The sequence below is a fragment of the Astatotilapia calliptera genome, chromosome 7 (assembly GCF_900246225.1).
Source record: "Astatotilapia calliptera chromosome 7, fAstCal1.2, whole genome shotgun sequence".
NCBI lineage: Eukaryota > Metazoa > Chordata > Actinopteri > Cichliformes > Cichlidae > Astatotilapia > Astatotilapia calliptera.
The window spans coordinates 67438931-67452223 of record NC_039308.1 but is presented as its reverse complement, the minus strand read 5'-3'; the positions used below and the strand labels follow the sequence as shown (position 1 = coordinate 67452223).

The following is a 13293-nucleotide window of genomic DNA, read 5'->3' as shown; positions in this document are numbered from 1 at the left end:
TTCCAAAGGTAAATATCTTCCAAATGTCTCTTGTATTGCTGCATGTATTCCCTTCCAACAAGTTTTAATAACATGACAGTCCCAGAAAATATGATAGTGATTTGCATTTGTATTTCCACAATTTCTCCAGCAAGTGGGAGGCTTACCTTCATAGTGAGATTTTTGGTGAGGTGTAATAAAATATCTTATCAGGCTTTTCCACCCAAATTCCCTCCAGCTCTGTGAGCTGCTACATTTCCATTGATATGCCCATATTGTTGTCCATTCTTCCTCCTTTAGTCCTCCCTCCATTTCCCAATTTGCTTTGCTATATAAGGTTGAGTGTAATTTCATATTTGTTAATCCTTTATAGAGGTCACCTATAATACCTCTATTTTTATTTGAACTGCCCTTTTAAATACGTCTAGCAGCTGTTTACTTAATCCAGCCTTAGCTTTTAGCTTTTTATTGACAAAATGCCTCATCTGTAGATATCTATAAAAATCCTGTGTTTCTAATGAATATTTATCTTTCATTTTATCAAAACTAATTAGTCTAATTAGAGCTATACGTTTTAATTTGTTTCCAAAACCCCGCAGTCAGGACATGCTATATTGTATTTAGATAGAAGCTAGCAAGCTAACTCCCTGCTAACTTCTAACTCCGTTAAATGTCATAAATTCCGTTTTCATGGATGCCTGGATGTTAAACTCAATTGTTATACCTGGTAGAGCAGAACGCTGATCATTTTATTAAAGATGAAAGACTTTAGACAGTTTTTCAACTCTCAGTAATGCCACAGTGATCGTTTGATATATGGACCTGCAGCAGAGTTTAGGCCCAGACACGGCTAGTGACGTCAGACTTAACGACCGGATGACTCTGACTCTGTTTCACGTGCCCACCCCCCCGAACTGGATGGTTGGACGGGATTGGAACAAGTTGAAGCTATACTGTTGTCCACCACCAGAGGGTAATGTTTGACCGGATTAAAATGACGAGGCCAAAGTGCCACATCACAAGTTTTGAAGAATTCAACAGCACGTCTTTATAGTTAAAAATTCCAGGTGCAGGTGTGGTTCTCAACTGGCTCGTTGGTCTAGGGGTATGATTCTCGCTTTGGGTGCGAGAGGTCCCGGGTTCAAATCCCGGACGAGCCCTTACTTTTTCTTCTTTCTTTTTCTTTTTTACAAAGACAGACTGTTGATAATCACTTTATGAAAACACACAATAACAGAAATCATTACTTTTCTCATGCAGTTGGACTTGACTTTTGTGACTGTGAAGAGAGTTATTTAACATATTTAATTATTCTCTAACCACACAGAACTTATCAGTACTTCTAAATTAGAAATTTAGAAAATAGAAATTTAGAAGTAAGTGGTTAAAAAATATGTATATTGCTTACAAATTTTGAGTGGAAAATTTGATGAGGAGTTAAGTTATTAAGTTTTTCTTCAATTTTTAAAGTTCAAAAACCAAGTGGCAAAGTTATTATAGATGTTTTTTCATGGTTGTGTTTTGTTTTACGTGTGTTAGTGTAATTCATTTATGATATTATGTATGTAAAAAGTGCAGATGTAACAAGCTTAAGTTTCCGCCTACACCTTTTCAATGAAAAATCTGAGATTGTCCCACTGAATTGAATCCTTAGTTGTCAGAATGTATTTATTTATTTACTAAAACGCCTGTTGTTGTTGTTGTTGTTGTTGGTGGTGGGATTTTATTTTATTTTTTAAACTACTAATAAAATAAACGTAGAGACACCGTGGGCCGATCATGTGGTAGTCCTTAGGAGCACAGAATTCTGATCTGATCCCCATTTGGACAGGTGATGAGATAGTTTTGACTGACAGGCTGGTAGAAGAGGTTAGGCAGAAGTCTCTGTGGACCATGATGTTCACAGACAACATTGTTATCTGTAGTGATAGTCTGGAGGGGTAGAGGTGTGCCGTGGAATCAAAGTCAGTAGAAACGAAACAGAACACACACGTGTGTGAGGCAGGTAGAGTGTGTTAAGATGAGCGTCAGGGGTGATTGGTAACAGTAGTGAAATAGACCGTTTGCAAGATGGTAGTGAGACTTGTTGTGATATGTGGCAGTAGAAATATGAAAAAAGACAGGCGGATGAGTTGGAGGTGGCAGAATTGAGATAGTAAGATTATGAGTGGGAGTGACAAGACAAGATTAAAAATGAGTATATTAGAGGTCCAATACATCCACAGTCCCGCCTCTGCACAAGGATCTTGAAGATGGAGCTCCCAAACTGAAGGAATAGAGGAAGATAGCAAAGCAGGTTCGTGGATATATTGAAGAAGGACATGAAGTGGGTTGAGGTGACACAATATTAGGAAGAGGTTAAGATGAAGGAAGGTGATCTGTTGAAAGAAGAAGAAGAAATGCATTTTTCTTCCATGTATAGCAACATTAGCCCACTGCAACTCTGAGTTGTGTAATTTATTTTGAAAACAGCAGACCGGATGTTGGCAGCTAGTCGACTTCCTGTGGCCGTGTTATCATTTTATCCAGGTAGCTCATTTGCGACTGGATTCTTTGGAACAAAAATCGAAGTTTTGCTGCTAACGCGTGGGCCTGGTACGTTTGTCACAAATTAGTGATGTCTTTTGTTGTTGGGCCGTCAGTAGTTTGGACTTGTTTCCTGCGAGTTCCAAGACATCGACGTTAATGTCAGCTAGTTGTGCTAGCTTTCCATGCGTTTAAGTCCAATATTTCTTTCAGCAGAAAGCACCATGCCGTACTTGGTGTTTATGCAGGGCTTACGACGTGTGAAGGTGTCGGGTGTGGTGTCTTATGGTTGGTTAAATGCCATTCTTCTGGAGCAAACGACGGGGAGATTAGCCAGATGAAAAGCTTTAGCTTGCGACTCCTTGTTGCTAGGCAACGGAAGTCGCCTGTGGCTGGCTGAGCTAAAGCCTGTAATTACATTAGTGTGGCAAAGTTACTCATCACCTTTTGCTTATTTTTAGGCAACCTTCTCGTCTTGTGTGTGAGATATTTGATTCTCAGTAAGTTCTCATCTCTATATTAAGACCAGAGTAAGCATCATGCTGGTCCCCATATTCACTCTGAAGCTGAACCACAAGATTAACCCTCGCATGGTGACTATTGGGCAGTTTGATGGGGTTCATCCATGCCTTACTGCCGCCACGCAGGCTGGAAAGGTGAGGGAAATAAATGTTTGCAAAATCCTCACAGTTATGTGATAAATATCATCCATGCTGTAGGAAAATTACTATCATGTTTTTGTGACCCGATGAGAGTGAAAACAGCCAAGTATTTGCCCTCTTCATGATTTCTTTTTTGATCGTACTTGTCACAGTTACCTGGTTCACGCTAATAGCTAATTTTAATGTTAGACAATTAGAACCTCAGTAAATACAAAATGCATTTTTCAAATGATGATTTCATTTACCCAAACTTATCTGGCTCTGTGTGGAAAAGAACTGCTGACTCTCTGGAGCATTTGGCAGTTCCCTACTCTCTTGTTGTCTTTCTCATTAAAAGGTTTTCATTCACAACCCCCACACCCGTGGCCAGAGACCTGTGGCTCACCGACTGAGCCAGAGTGCCCAAGACTCTGACATTTCTCTGCTCAACATCAATCAGGCAGTCACCTGTTTGGCTGCAGGAAGACTGGGACCAAATACTACTGGGGACACACTGTTGGTGGGATCCCAGACAAACCTGTTGGCTTATGATGTCCATGACAATGCTGACATATTTTACAGAGAGGTGAGTAAAGTCAGGAAAAATATTGGAACTGGGTCTCCAAAAGTTGATTCTGTTCATCTGGACGCAGCGTTTTGTGGGAGAAACGTTTCGTCACTCATCCAGGCGACTTCTTCAGTCTCAGCTGACTGCAGGTGTCAATCTCATAAACAGGACATTTGCATAATGACTGAAACCAGCCCACTGAAGGAACAATGGGCTGGGAGGTCAGTTCCTTAATCTTAATTATGCAAATTCTCATGACCATTGATCAACAACCACTGATCAATAACCACTGATCAATGGCCATGAGTCCCATTCACAGAGAGTTGGGGAATGGCTGCAATCACAGCATTGTAAGATGGTGACAGATGTACCCTTAGGCCCCCTCCTCGAATCAGGAGGTTTCAGTCATTATGCAAATGTCCTGTTTATAAGATTGGGGAGACCTGCAGTCAGCTGAGACTGAAGACGTCACCTGATGATGACGAAACGTTTCTCCCACAAAACGCTGCGTCCAGATGAACAGAATCAACTTTTGGAGATTTACTTTCCTGGATGATTGAGATGCATCAAGACATTGGAACTGGGTGTTGTGACTTGTGTTATTCTATATTTAAATCAGGATTCAAACAATTCTTAATTAGTTCTGTTGATTTCAGCTTTTTTATATGTAATTTGGTTTAAAAAGTGACAGAATTACTGATTAATCCAGCTGACGCCACAACCTGACTGACTCAGCTAATTATACAGTTGTGACAAGTAAAAATCTCTGCTTCATAGTAGAGGTGGGAATCACCAAACATGCCACGATACGATATTATCACAATACTTAACGCACGATACGATATTATTGCAATTTTTTAAAAAAATTTGTGATATTCAGATTCTGTACATGAAGGTAAACTTCATCAATATTAATTTTATCTAATATCAAAGTCTCGCACTCAGTCTTTCTCTCGTTTCAGTTTTATTGTTGACAAACTTAAACGGTTTGTATTACAGTCTAGTCCAACTTAACTGAATGCAACCATCTGGTACAATTACAGCTATTCTGCACTATGCAATATGAAAACTATGCAGCCCCTTCAGCAACTGAAGAATTTGAAAGTAAATTAAAACAAAATATAATTTTGCATTAAATAAAAAAGTTTTACACTTAATTAAAATAAAACATGTCTTAAATTAAAATAAGTAAACGGTCATGTTTATTGCTGCAAAAAAAACAAGTTAAACACATTTGGACAGTGAAGGAATGTCAGGATTCTTGCTCAGAAAAAGGTCAACATGCTCTGAAGTCAGAGCACAAAAACCTTTTTGTAACAAAATATCGATTTCTGCTGTCCCTGTATCGATACATTATTAGCAAACAAAATATCACGATACTACCCAGTATCGATTTTTTCCCCCACCGCTACTTCATAGTAACAGTCACAAAATGAAAAGTGGCTCGATTATAAATGCTTTGCCCAAAACGATGTGAAGCTGGCTTGTATTTAAACGTGCTTCTTCTCTGTGTGCAGGTGACAGATGGAGCTAATGCCATCGCGTTGGGGAAACTTGGGGACATCCCCTCTCCTCTTGCTATCATTGGAGGGAACTGTGCCTTGCAAGGCTTTGACTATCAGGGCAATGACCACTTTTGGACGGTAAGAAAATCTGGTTTTCTTGGTCTAAAATCATGAATGTTTACATATTTTTCACATATTTATAAAAGAATTGTGCTCCACTTGATCTTAAACTACATCTTCTTAGGTCACTGGAGATAATGTCAGGTCTCTGGTGCTCTGTGACTTCACTGGAGATGGAAAAAACGAGGTAAGTCTTGACTGCCCAGTAGTCGGGGAGCTTTCCACTTAACACACTACAATTTCAGTAACAGAGCATCTTACAGTTCTGTTATAAATATAGGTATGAAATTAATTCATACAAATATGACTGGAGGGTCTTTAACTTACAATACAAACTGCCCTGAGGTGACTGTTGTTGTCATTTGGTGCCATATAAATAAAGCTGGCTGTTGTTGCTGTTGTACTCACAGCTCCTGGTGGGGTCTGAGGATTTTGACATCAGAGTGTTCAAAGAGGATGAACTTGTGTCAGAGATGACTGAGAATGAGGTAAAATGAGGGTGCAATGCGTAGCTTGGTAACTGCTAGCTTGATCATGTTGTGTTACATGTTTTTAATGTGCTTTGTGCACAAGAAGCAATAATAAAACACTTTGCACTTGTAGCACTAATGTGTTGTACAATTTCTTATCTGTGTGTCTTGCTCCAACAGACAGTAACATCTTTGTGCCATATGCACGGCAGCAGGTTTGGTTATGCTCTGGCTAATGGCACTGTCGGTGTGTATGACCGCGCTGCCCGCTACTGGAGAATCAAGGTACCGTAATCATCTTCATACGTTCTTCATTTCTTTGGCGTCTCTCCTTCTTTTCATTTTGTTTTTGTACTTTTTATGTTTCCTAAAAGTTCAAAACTTTGAGATTATTCTGCAATAAACATTTAATTAATCCAAATGTTCTTGTTTTTTTCAATTCATTTATAACCAGATAATGTCAAACTGTATCTGTTCTGTGAATGTGGTTTAGATGAGATAGATCTTTATTGTCACTGTTACAAGAACAATGGACGGCAGTTTGGCATCTCTCCATTAGCAATATGTAGATTTGTTACATTAAAGTTACTTCAGAATAAAAGATGCACAGATATATACAGTTGGTGGTGCACATTGAGTAAGAGGTAGGAATGTCGGTTGCATTATACTATAATAAGTCTGCTTTATAAATACAGGTAGGAATGTTATTTATAACTACAGTGAAAATGTAAATAAATGTTAGCAGCACAGTTGACCTTGAGTCAGGGTGGAGGTGGGGCATGTTTGACAGCGTGCGGGTAAAACCCTTTATTGAGTCTGTTTGTCTTTGACCTGATCGACCTGTAGCCTTTACTGGGGGGTCCAGAGTGCCATGATGATACTGACTCTCCGCTCAAGTCTGCCAGTATAAATGTCTCTGACGGGGATTAGTGTAGTAGTAACAAATACTACTTGTAACATGACTAATAGTCATTTGTAGGACGTCCATGAACGATGGAACCCTCTCAGTGTTACCTTTCACAGCATGAAGATTTAGGGACAGTAGTGCATTGCTCACCTGCAGTTTGAACCTGATGAGTAAAGACAGTTTTGGCTGGGATTAAATGTAAATAATTCAGTTCTCTACTGTGTAATGTGCTCTTTTCTCCTCACTTAGTCCAAGAATCATGCAATGAGCATCTTTGCATTTGACTTGAATGCCGATGGGGTTGTGGAGCTCATCACTGGTTGGTCCAATGGAAAGGTGAGTACACAACTGTTATCCACAAACTACTTCTTACTGTTTTAACATGGGATTTTTTCAAAATGATTTTGTGGGACAACTGGCAAGGATTCGGTGTGCTTTTTATGTCAGATTGATGCTCGCAGCGACCGCACTGGTGAGGTCATTTTCAAAGACAACTTCTCTTCTTCTGTGGCTGGAGTAGTGGAGGGAGACTACAGGCTGGATGGACAGAAACAACTCATCTGCACCTCTACAGAAGGAGAAGGTAAGTCTGTGTGTGAGAACTGGTTGAAAATGGACATTTGTACATTTCCTTGTGTGTTTTCTGTGAACACGGACAAGCCAGGTATAATTTCAAAGACTGACACTGTGAGCTCATAAGAGGATGTTGCTATACTTGTCAATGTGTTTGTAGTTCGTGGTTATCTGCCAGCCAGTAAAGACCTAAAAGGGAATCTCATGGATACGAGTGCCGAGCAGGACCTTGTTCGAGAGCTCAGCCAGCGCAGACAGAATCTGCTGCTGGAGCTTCGCAACTACGAGGAGAATGCCAAGGTGATTTATTCAGTCACAATAAACTGACGGGGATTTAAGAGGCACGCATCTGGTGATGTTTGTGGGTTCTACATTTCAGCAGGCACACAGTGGCTTTACATTTATGGTACCAATAATTTAAAAAGCTCTTCTTAAACGTTAACGAAAGATCTTTATAAAAACCCTAGAACTGGAGCACACTGCTTTGCAGACAGGCGCCACTACAGTTTAACATGCACCTTTGAGGCAGCTGTTTGTAATTGTGTTAAAGAGTTTTTGTTATTGATTTATCCATGTTAATAAAAAGTCTGATCTGTGGAAGCAACGTTTCTGATCGAATGTAGTCACAACTGTGTGTTCTGAAAGAATTTCTGGGCTCAGCCTGTGTGAGGAGTCATAAACTCTGCTCTTATTTCAGGGTGTGTCAGAGACACACAGTGGGATGGGAGTCATACCAGCCAACACTCAGCTCCAGACAGCACTGTCAGTGAAAGCTGCTACAGAGACCCAGAAGGCTCATGTGGAGCTCAGCATTTCAACACCAAATGGTAGAGTTGGTTAGCGCGTCTCACCGTTTATTGAGTGTTTGCGTATAAGTTGCTGAGTCTCTCCTTGATCTTTTACAGAGACTGTTATCCGTGCAGTGCTCATCTTTGCAGAAGGCATATTTGAGGGTGAGAGTCACGTTGTCCACCCCAGTGCTCAAAGCCTGTCTGGTTGTGTCAGAGTCCCCATTGTGCCCCCAAAGGATATACCAGTGGATCTGCACATCAAAGCCTTTGTTGGAGGGAGAACTAGGTAAGCTCTGCGAGTAATGAGTCTTTTTCTAATGCAGTTAACAACGCCGCTCTCATTCTCACGTCATCCTGTTCTTTTCGTCCTCGTTAGCACTCAGTTCCACGTGTTTGAAATCACTCGTCAGCTGCCTCGTTTCTCCATGTACGACCTCGCTGTCGACTCGTCGGCTGCACAGCCCACAGGGAGGGTCGCCTTCAGCATCAACGATCGACAGCAGAGGGTAGGCTGTCGCACGATCATCTGCATTTATAAAATCTAATTCTGCTCCGTATGTTAATACATGTTTAATGTTGCACTTTTTTTATCCTGTTTTGAGCCAGCTGCAGTGAAATGTCCTTCCTTGTACACTTGCTGTATATTGAATGATTATAAATGTGTCTCCTGTTTAATCCTCGGCTCTGTGTCATTGTGTTCTTGTGTAGGTGGTGATGTGGCTGAATCAGAATTTCCTGCTTCCAGAGGGAGAGGAGAGTCCCGATGTTACCTTCAGTTCACTAAGAGGTGGGGGGCTGTTGTCCTTCAGCATGGCCAGCAGTGGACAGGTACACATCAACACTGCTGTGTGAAAAATATACAATACAATAAAATATCCACAGCACTCATTTGTTTCTTATATGAACTTAGAGACTTGCTCTGTCATTAGTTTATATGTATTTTAAGAACAATAATAATTTGTAATGTGTCCAATCAGATCACCATAAGAACTGATGATATTGACCTAGCAGGAGATCTGATCCAATCATTAGCCTCCTTCCTGGCAATTGAGGACCTGTCAGCAGAAGCAGACTTCCCCACATATTTTGAGGAGCTACACACTACGCTCACTGAGGTTTGGCTCAGGTTTCATCTGCTCTCTGTCAAACGTTCAGGACAGCCTGGGTCAGTAGCAATAAAAGTCCAAATTCTTGAGATTAGAAGGTGTGGACCAAAACTTTAGTCCCTGTAGTCTATCTCCTAAACTACAGGCCAAAAATAGGTCAGCTGAATTTAAGGTGACCTGTACGTTTAAATGTGTTTCCTAGGTGGACGAGTTCCATTCTGTCCACCAGAAACTAACTGCAGCTATGGCTGACCACTCCAACTACATTAGAAACATGCTGGTGCAAGCAGAGGACGCGCGCCTAATGGGTGACATGTGAGTTATCTCAGTATTTTACTTCGTAATACTTGCAGCCATATTGCTACATTATTGTTGAATTATCTGGACTTGTATGTGCAGCACAGTGGCGCGGTGGTTAGCACTGTTGCTGCACAGCAAGAAGGTCCTGAGTTCAATTCCACCGTCTCCACCACCTGTGTAGAGTTCGCATGTTCTCCTCGTGTTTGCGTGGGTTCTCTCCGGGTACTCCGGCTTACTTAATTGAATGTGAGTGTGAATTGTTGTCTGTCTCTGTATGTTAGCCTGATGACAGCTGGGATAGGCTCCAGCAACCCTTAAAAGGATAAGCGGAAGCGAATGGATGTATGTGCCCTGAAAGGCGTGTGTTTCATTCACTGCAGCCATGGTAGAAATAAAATCCTGGGTTCTCTCTCTTTGTTGTGAGCAGTTTAATTTATTTATTCGTGTTTTTATTCCCCTACAGGTAAACATATCTAATAGTTTTGGTGATCTAGCTTCAGGAATTTACTAATGATACGAGTCCTTTATTAAGGTGATAGTTGTTATTCTCTCACTGATGCGTTCAAAAAGCGCGGCAAACAGAAATCCATAAATGGATCAGAGGACTGACGGCACTGACCGAGACGATGGCGGTAGTCAAGCGCTGCACCGAGGCAGCGTTACATTTCCAGGGACGTGCACGTCAGATAACGGCATAGGTTATGGCGTAGGGTTGCACAGGGGTTTGCAGTCTTGACATACCTACAGCATAGATTTAACGCAGAAGAATAAAACCTGTTACAGTATCATTTCATTCATGTCAGTTCTTCTATCATGAAACTGCAAAAACTTCCTTCTTTTCCTCACATCTTTGTTCGTTTCCACCGTAGGACAACTATGAAGAAGCGCTACAGAGAGCTGTATGATCTAAACCGGGATCTAATCAATGAGTACAAGATCCGCTCAAACAACCACAATGCTCTTCTGGCTTGTCTCAAGTCTGTCAACCAAGCCATACAGCGAGCCGGCAGGCTTCGAGGTAAGTCTGACAAGCACTACTTCTTAACATAGCAGCACTGTTTGTTAACTACCTCCAATTGAACCAGGGGAGAAGATGATATATTAAGCGTATCTGCCTCTGTGTATGCTTCTCTGCAGTGGGTAAGCCCAAGAACCAAGTGATCTCTGCCTGTCGAGACGCCATCAAAAGCAATAACGTCAACGCGCTTTTCAGGATCATGAGGGCTGGCACCGCATCCTCCTGAGAGTGGAAGGATGAGGGATGCGGGAGCGGACTAGAGAAGTTTACAGTCAGCACGTGTAATAACTGTAATGAGGCCAGCGAGTACGTTTGGAGCAAGAACAGCAGGAGATAGGCAGAGACACTGAAGCGGCCTTAATCCACGACTCAGTTTTAAGCAACATTTGGCACCAGCTTCTTGAAATTGGAATTCAGCCAACACAAATATAATGGTGACCTCAGACTTTGTGCAAAATTGTCGGGCTGATTGGAAGGGCTTCAGCTAGTGCGCTGGAGTTTACCTAAATCACTAACCTGCGTGAGCAGCCATTTACTCACTTTAGTCAGAAGTTAAGACAAACAGAAGGATTCGAGTATGACGCCAATTTCATGCATTTGTGGTGACCTGTCCCAGACAGTCTGAGAAAACGAGTGTGCCGGTTTCATTCAGCTGACCGTAAAGTCACCGGTGGCATGGACCTTCACGCTCGGCCTCGGCTCTCAGCTGCTGCGTGTTCGTGTGGCATTTGTAGCCAAAGAAAACTGTCTAACTTGTTTACTTTTTGTAGACTGTATTCAGAAAGTGCACATGTAACTTTGTGTTTGTGGAAAAATTGTTATTAAATTACATTTTAAACATTTATAACTTTTGGCTGATTTTTTTTACAGTACCTATAAAGGGAGGGTTTATTTCTAGATGGATTTGAGACGTTTATATCAAATCAAAAGAGAGCAGGTAAACATTTTAAATACTGATGTGTTTAGACAAATGCTCCAACATTATTTAGTCTGCTTTACAGGCAAGTTTCCAAAAACATGAATAAATAAACATGGTGTGGTAAGCCCCGCCCTCTGTTCAAAGATGGTCGCTCACAGTGGACGTAGGCTGTATCCCAACTCAGGGGCTGTGTCCCAATTAAGAGTCCGCACGCTTGAAGTACGCATTTTAAGTGCGGTTACGTCACCGCCACGCGACGACGGCTGTCCCAATTTTTTTTTTTTTTTTTATATGAACTTTATTTAGAGCAATAACAATGACAATCTCAAAGAGACAAGCGACATATTAAATCAATCAGAACAGAATCACATCTCCTATACACCACAATGAAATCGACAGTAACTGAGAGTAAACATACATACATACACACACATATATATGCATATACATATGCATACATACACATCCATATTCACACATCTACATAATAATAATATAAAAAGATGAATAACCAATACAAACATAAATAAGAATTAAAAAAAAAGAAAAACAAGGAACAGAAATAAAGAAGACAAGGGGGATCATAAAATCTCTAAAAGTGAGGTTCCATAAACAAGACTCATAACTTAAATAAGGGGCTAAGAAAAATCAAACTCTTCTAAAAATCTATGCAATTTGATTGCTTGGGGCTTATTTATTAACTTAAGAGATTTACGGAACAGGGAGAGGTCGTTTTTAGGAGCAGGCCATGAAGGGGGGGATTTAGCATATCGGCATTTATCTATGTAATACTTTGTTATAATAATGAGATTGTTAATTAAAAACTCACTATTTTTGTCCTTAAGGATTACTCCAATTTGAATATTTTGAAAAGACCAAAAATCAATATTTCCATACTGGGACAATATTAGGACATGGAGAGATTTCCATAAATTCTGGATTGTCACACATCCATAGAACATGTGCTCTGTTGTTTCCGAAGTTGTTTTACAAATATAACAGTTGTCTAACACAAATTTAAATCTTTCTCTCATAAATTCATTGGAGGGGTAAATATTTTTTGTAGTTCTAAAATGGACTTCTTTAAATTTGGGGGGAATTGGAAATTTTAAATATTTGGTTCTGATCAACGAGATCTCAGATTTGTTATAATCTTTAAAGACGGGTGAATGTTTTGTCCTACCTGGATATAAGGTGTTAACCAAATACCTCCTCAAAAACTGATTATTGCATTTTCCATTAACCAATTCAAGACCATCTAGTTTAACTTTATGCAAATTTGGAGTCTGTATATTTGAAAAATTGTTCTTTATCGTATTTACAAGGACTGTTGGGATATTCTGTGAGACCTTTTTATAGAGCTCGGACGAGCAACTCATGTCATATTTCTCATTAAGCCTGTTTAATTCAAGTATATCTCCATTTTCATCCATTATATGTGTCACAGACCAAATTTGTTTTGTCATCCATTCTTCCACAAATATAGATTTCCCCCGATTCAATATCACCCTATTATTCCACAATGGAACATTGTGGGGACTAAAGTTATGTTTAAACATTAATTTCCAATTTAACAAAACTTGTTGATGAAATTTGGAAAGTTTTATGGGTAGTTTAGAAATTTCAAAATCACATACTAAAAGGAATTGGATCCCCCCAACTTTGTTGAAAATAAGAGATGGTATCAAGAACCAGATCTCATTATCATTTTTCAAGAAAGATCGTAGCCAATTAATCTTTAAAATGCCATTCATTATTTCAAAATCGATTGCTTTTAAACCCCCCTCTTCATAATCTTTTATCACGTCCCTGTTACTGATATAATGATGTTTATTTTTCCATATGAAATTAAAATTCACCTTATTGATGT

The 13293-nt window shown here is 40.1% G+C and overlaps 1 protein-coding gene and 1 non-coding gene across 4 annotated transcripts; both read left to right on the top strand.

Moving 5' to 3' along the window:
* The first annotated feature begins 1067 nt into the window (after positions 1–1067).
* Positions 1068–1139, top strand: trnap-ugg (transfer RNA proline (anticodon UGG)). Its single transcript has one exon. It is a non-coding gene; the product is annotated as a tRNA-Pro (tRNA).
* Positions 1140–1961: 822 nt separating this feature from the next.
* On the top strand, positions 1962–11309 carry bbs2 (Bardet-Biedl syndrome 2). 3 transcript variants are annotated; one of them, XM_026176802.1, is made up of 18 exons: positions 1962–2275; positions 3030–3161; positions 3505–3732; positions 5232–5357; positions 5464–5526; positions 5750–5827; positions 5990–6094; positions 6966–7052; positions 7164–7299; positions 7450–7589; positions 7987–8116; positions 8195–8366; positions 8457–8586; positions 8789–8908; positions 9058–9195; positions 9389–9501; positions 10356–10504; positions 10624–11309. In XM_026176802.1, exons 2-18 carry the CDS (start codon positions 3045–3047, stop codon positions 10728–10730), a joined length of 2139 nt encoding a protein of 712 aa, XP_026032587.1. In that variant the 5' UTR covers positions 1962–2275; positions 3030–3044; the 3' UTR covers positions 10731–11309. The 3 variants fall into 3 exon arrangements, with proteins under 3 accessions (XP_026032587.1, XP_026032585.1, XP_026032586.1); XM_026176800.1 differs by lacking the exon at positions 1962–2275 and adding an exon at positions 2436–2574; XM_026176801.1 differs by lacking the exon at positions 1962–2275 and adding an exon at positions 2436–2574 and having other exon boundaries at positions 2967–3161.
* The last annotated feature ends 1984 nt before the right edge of the window (positions 11310–13293 follow it).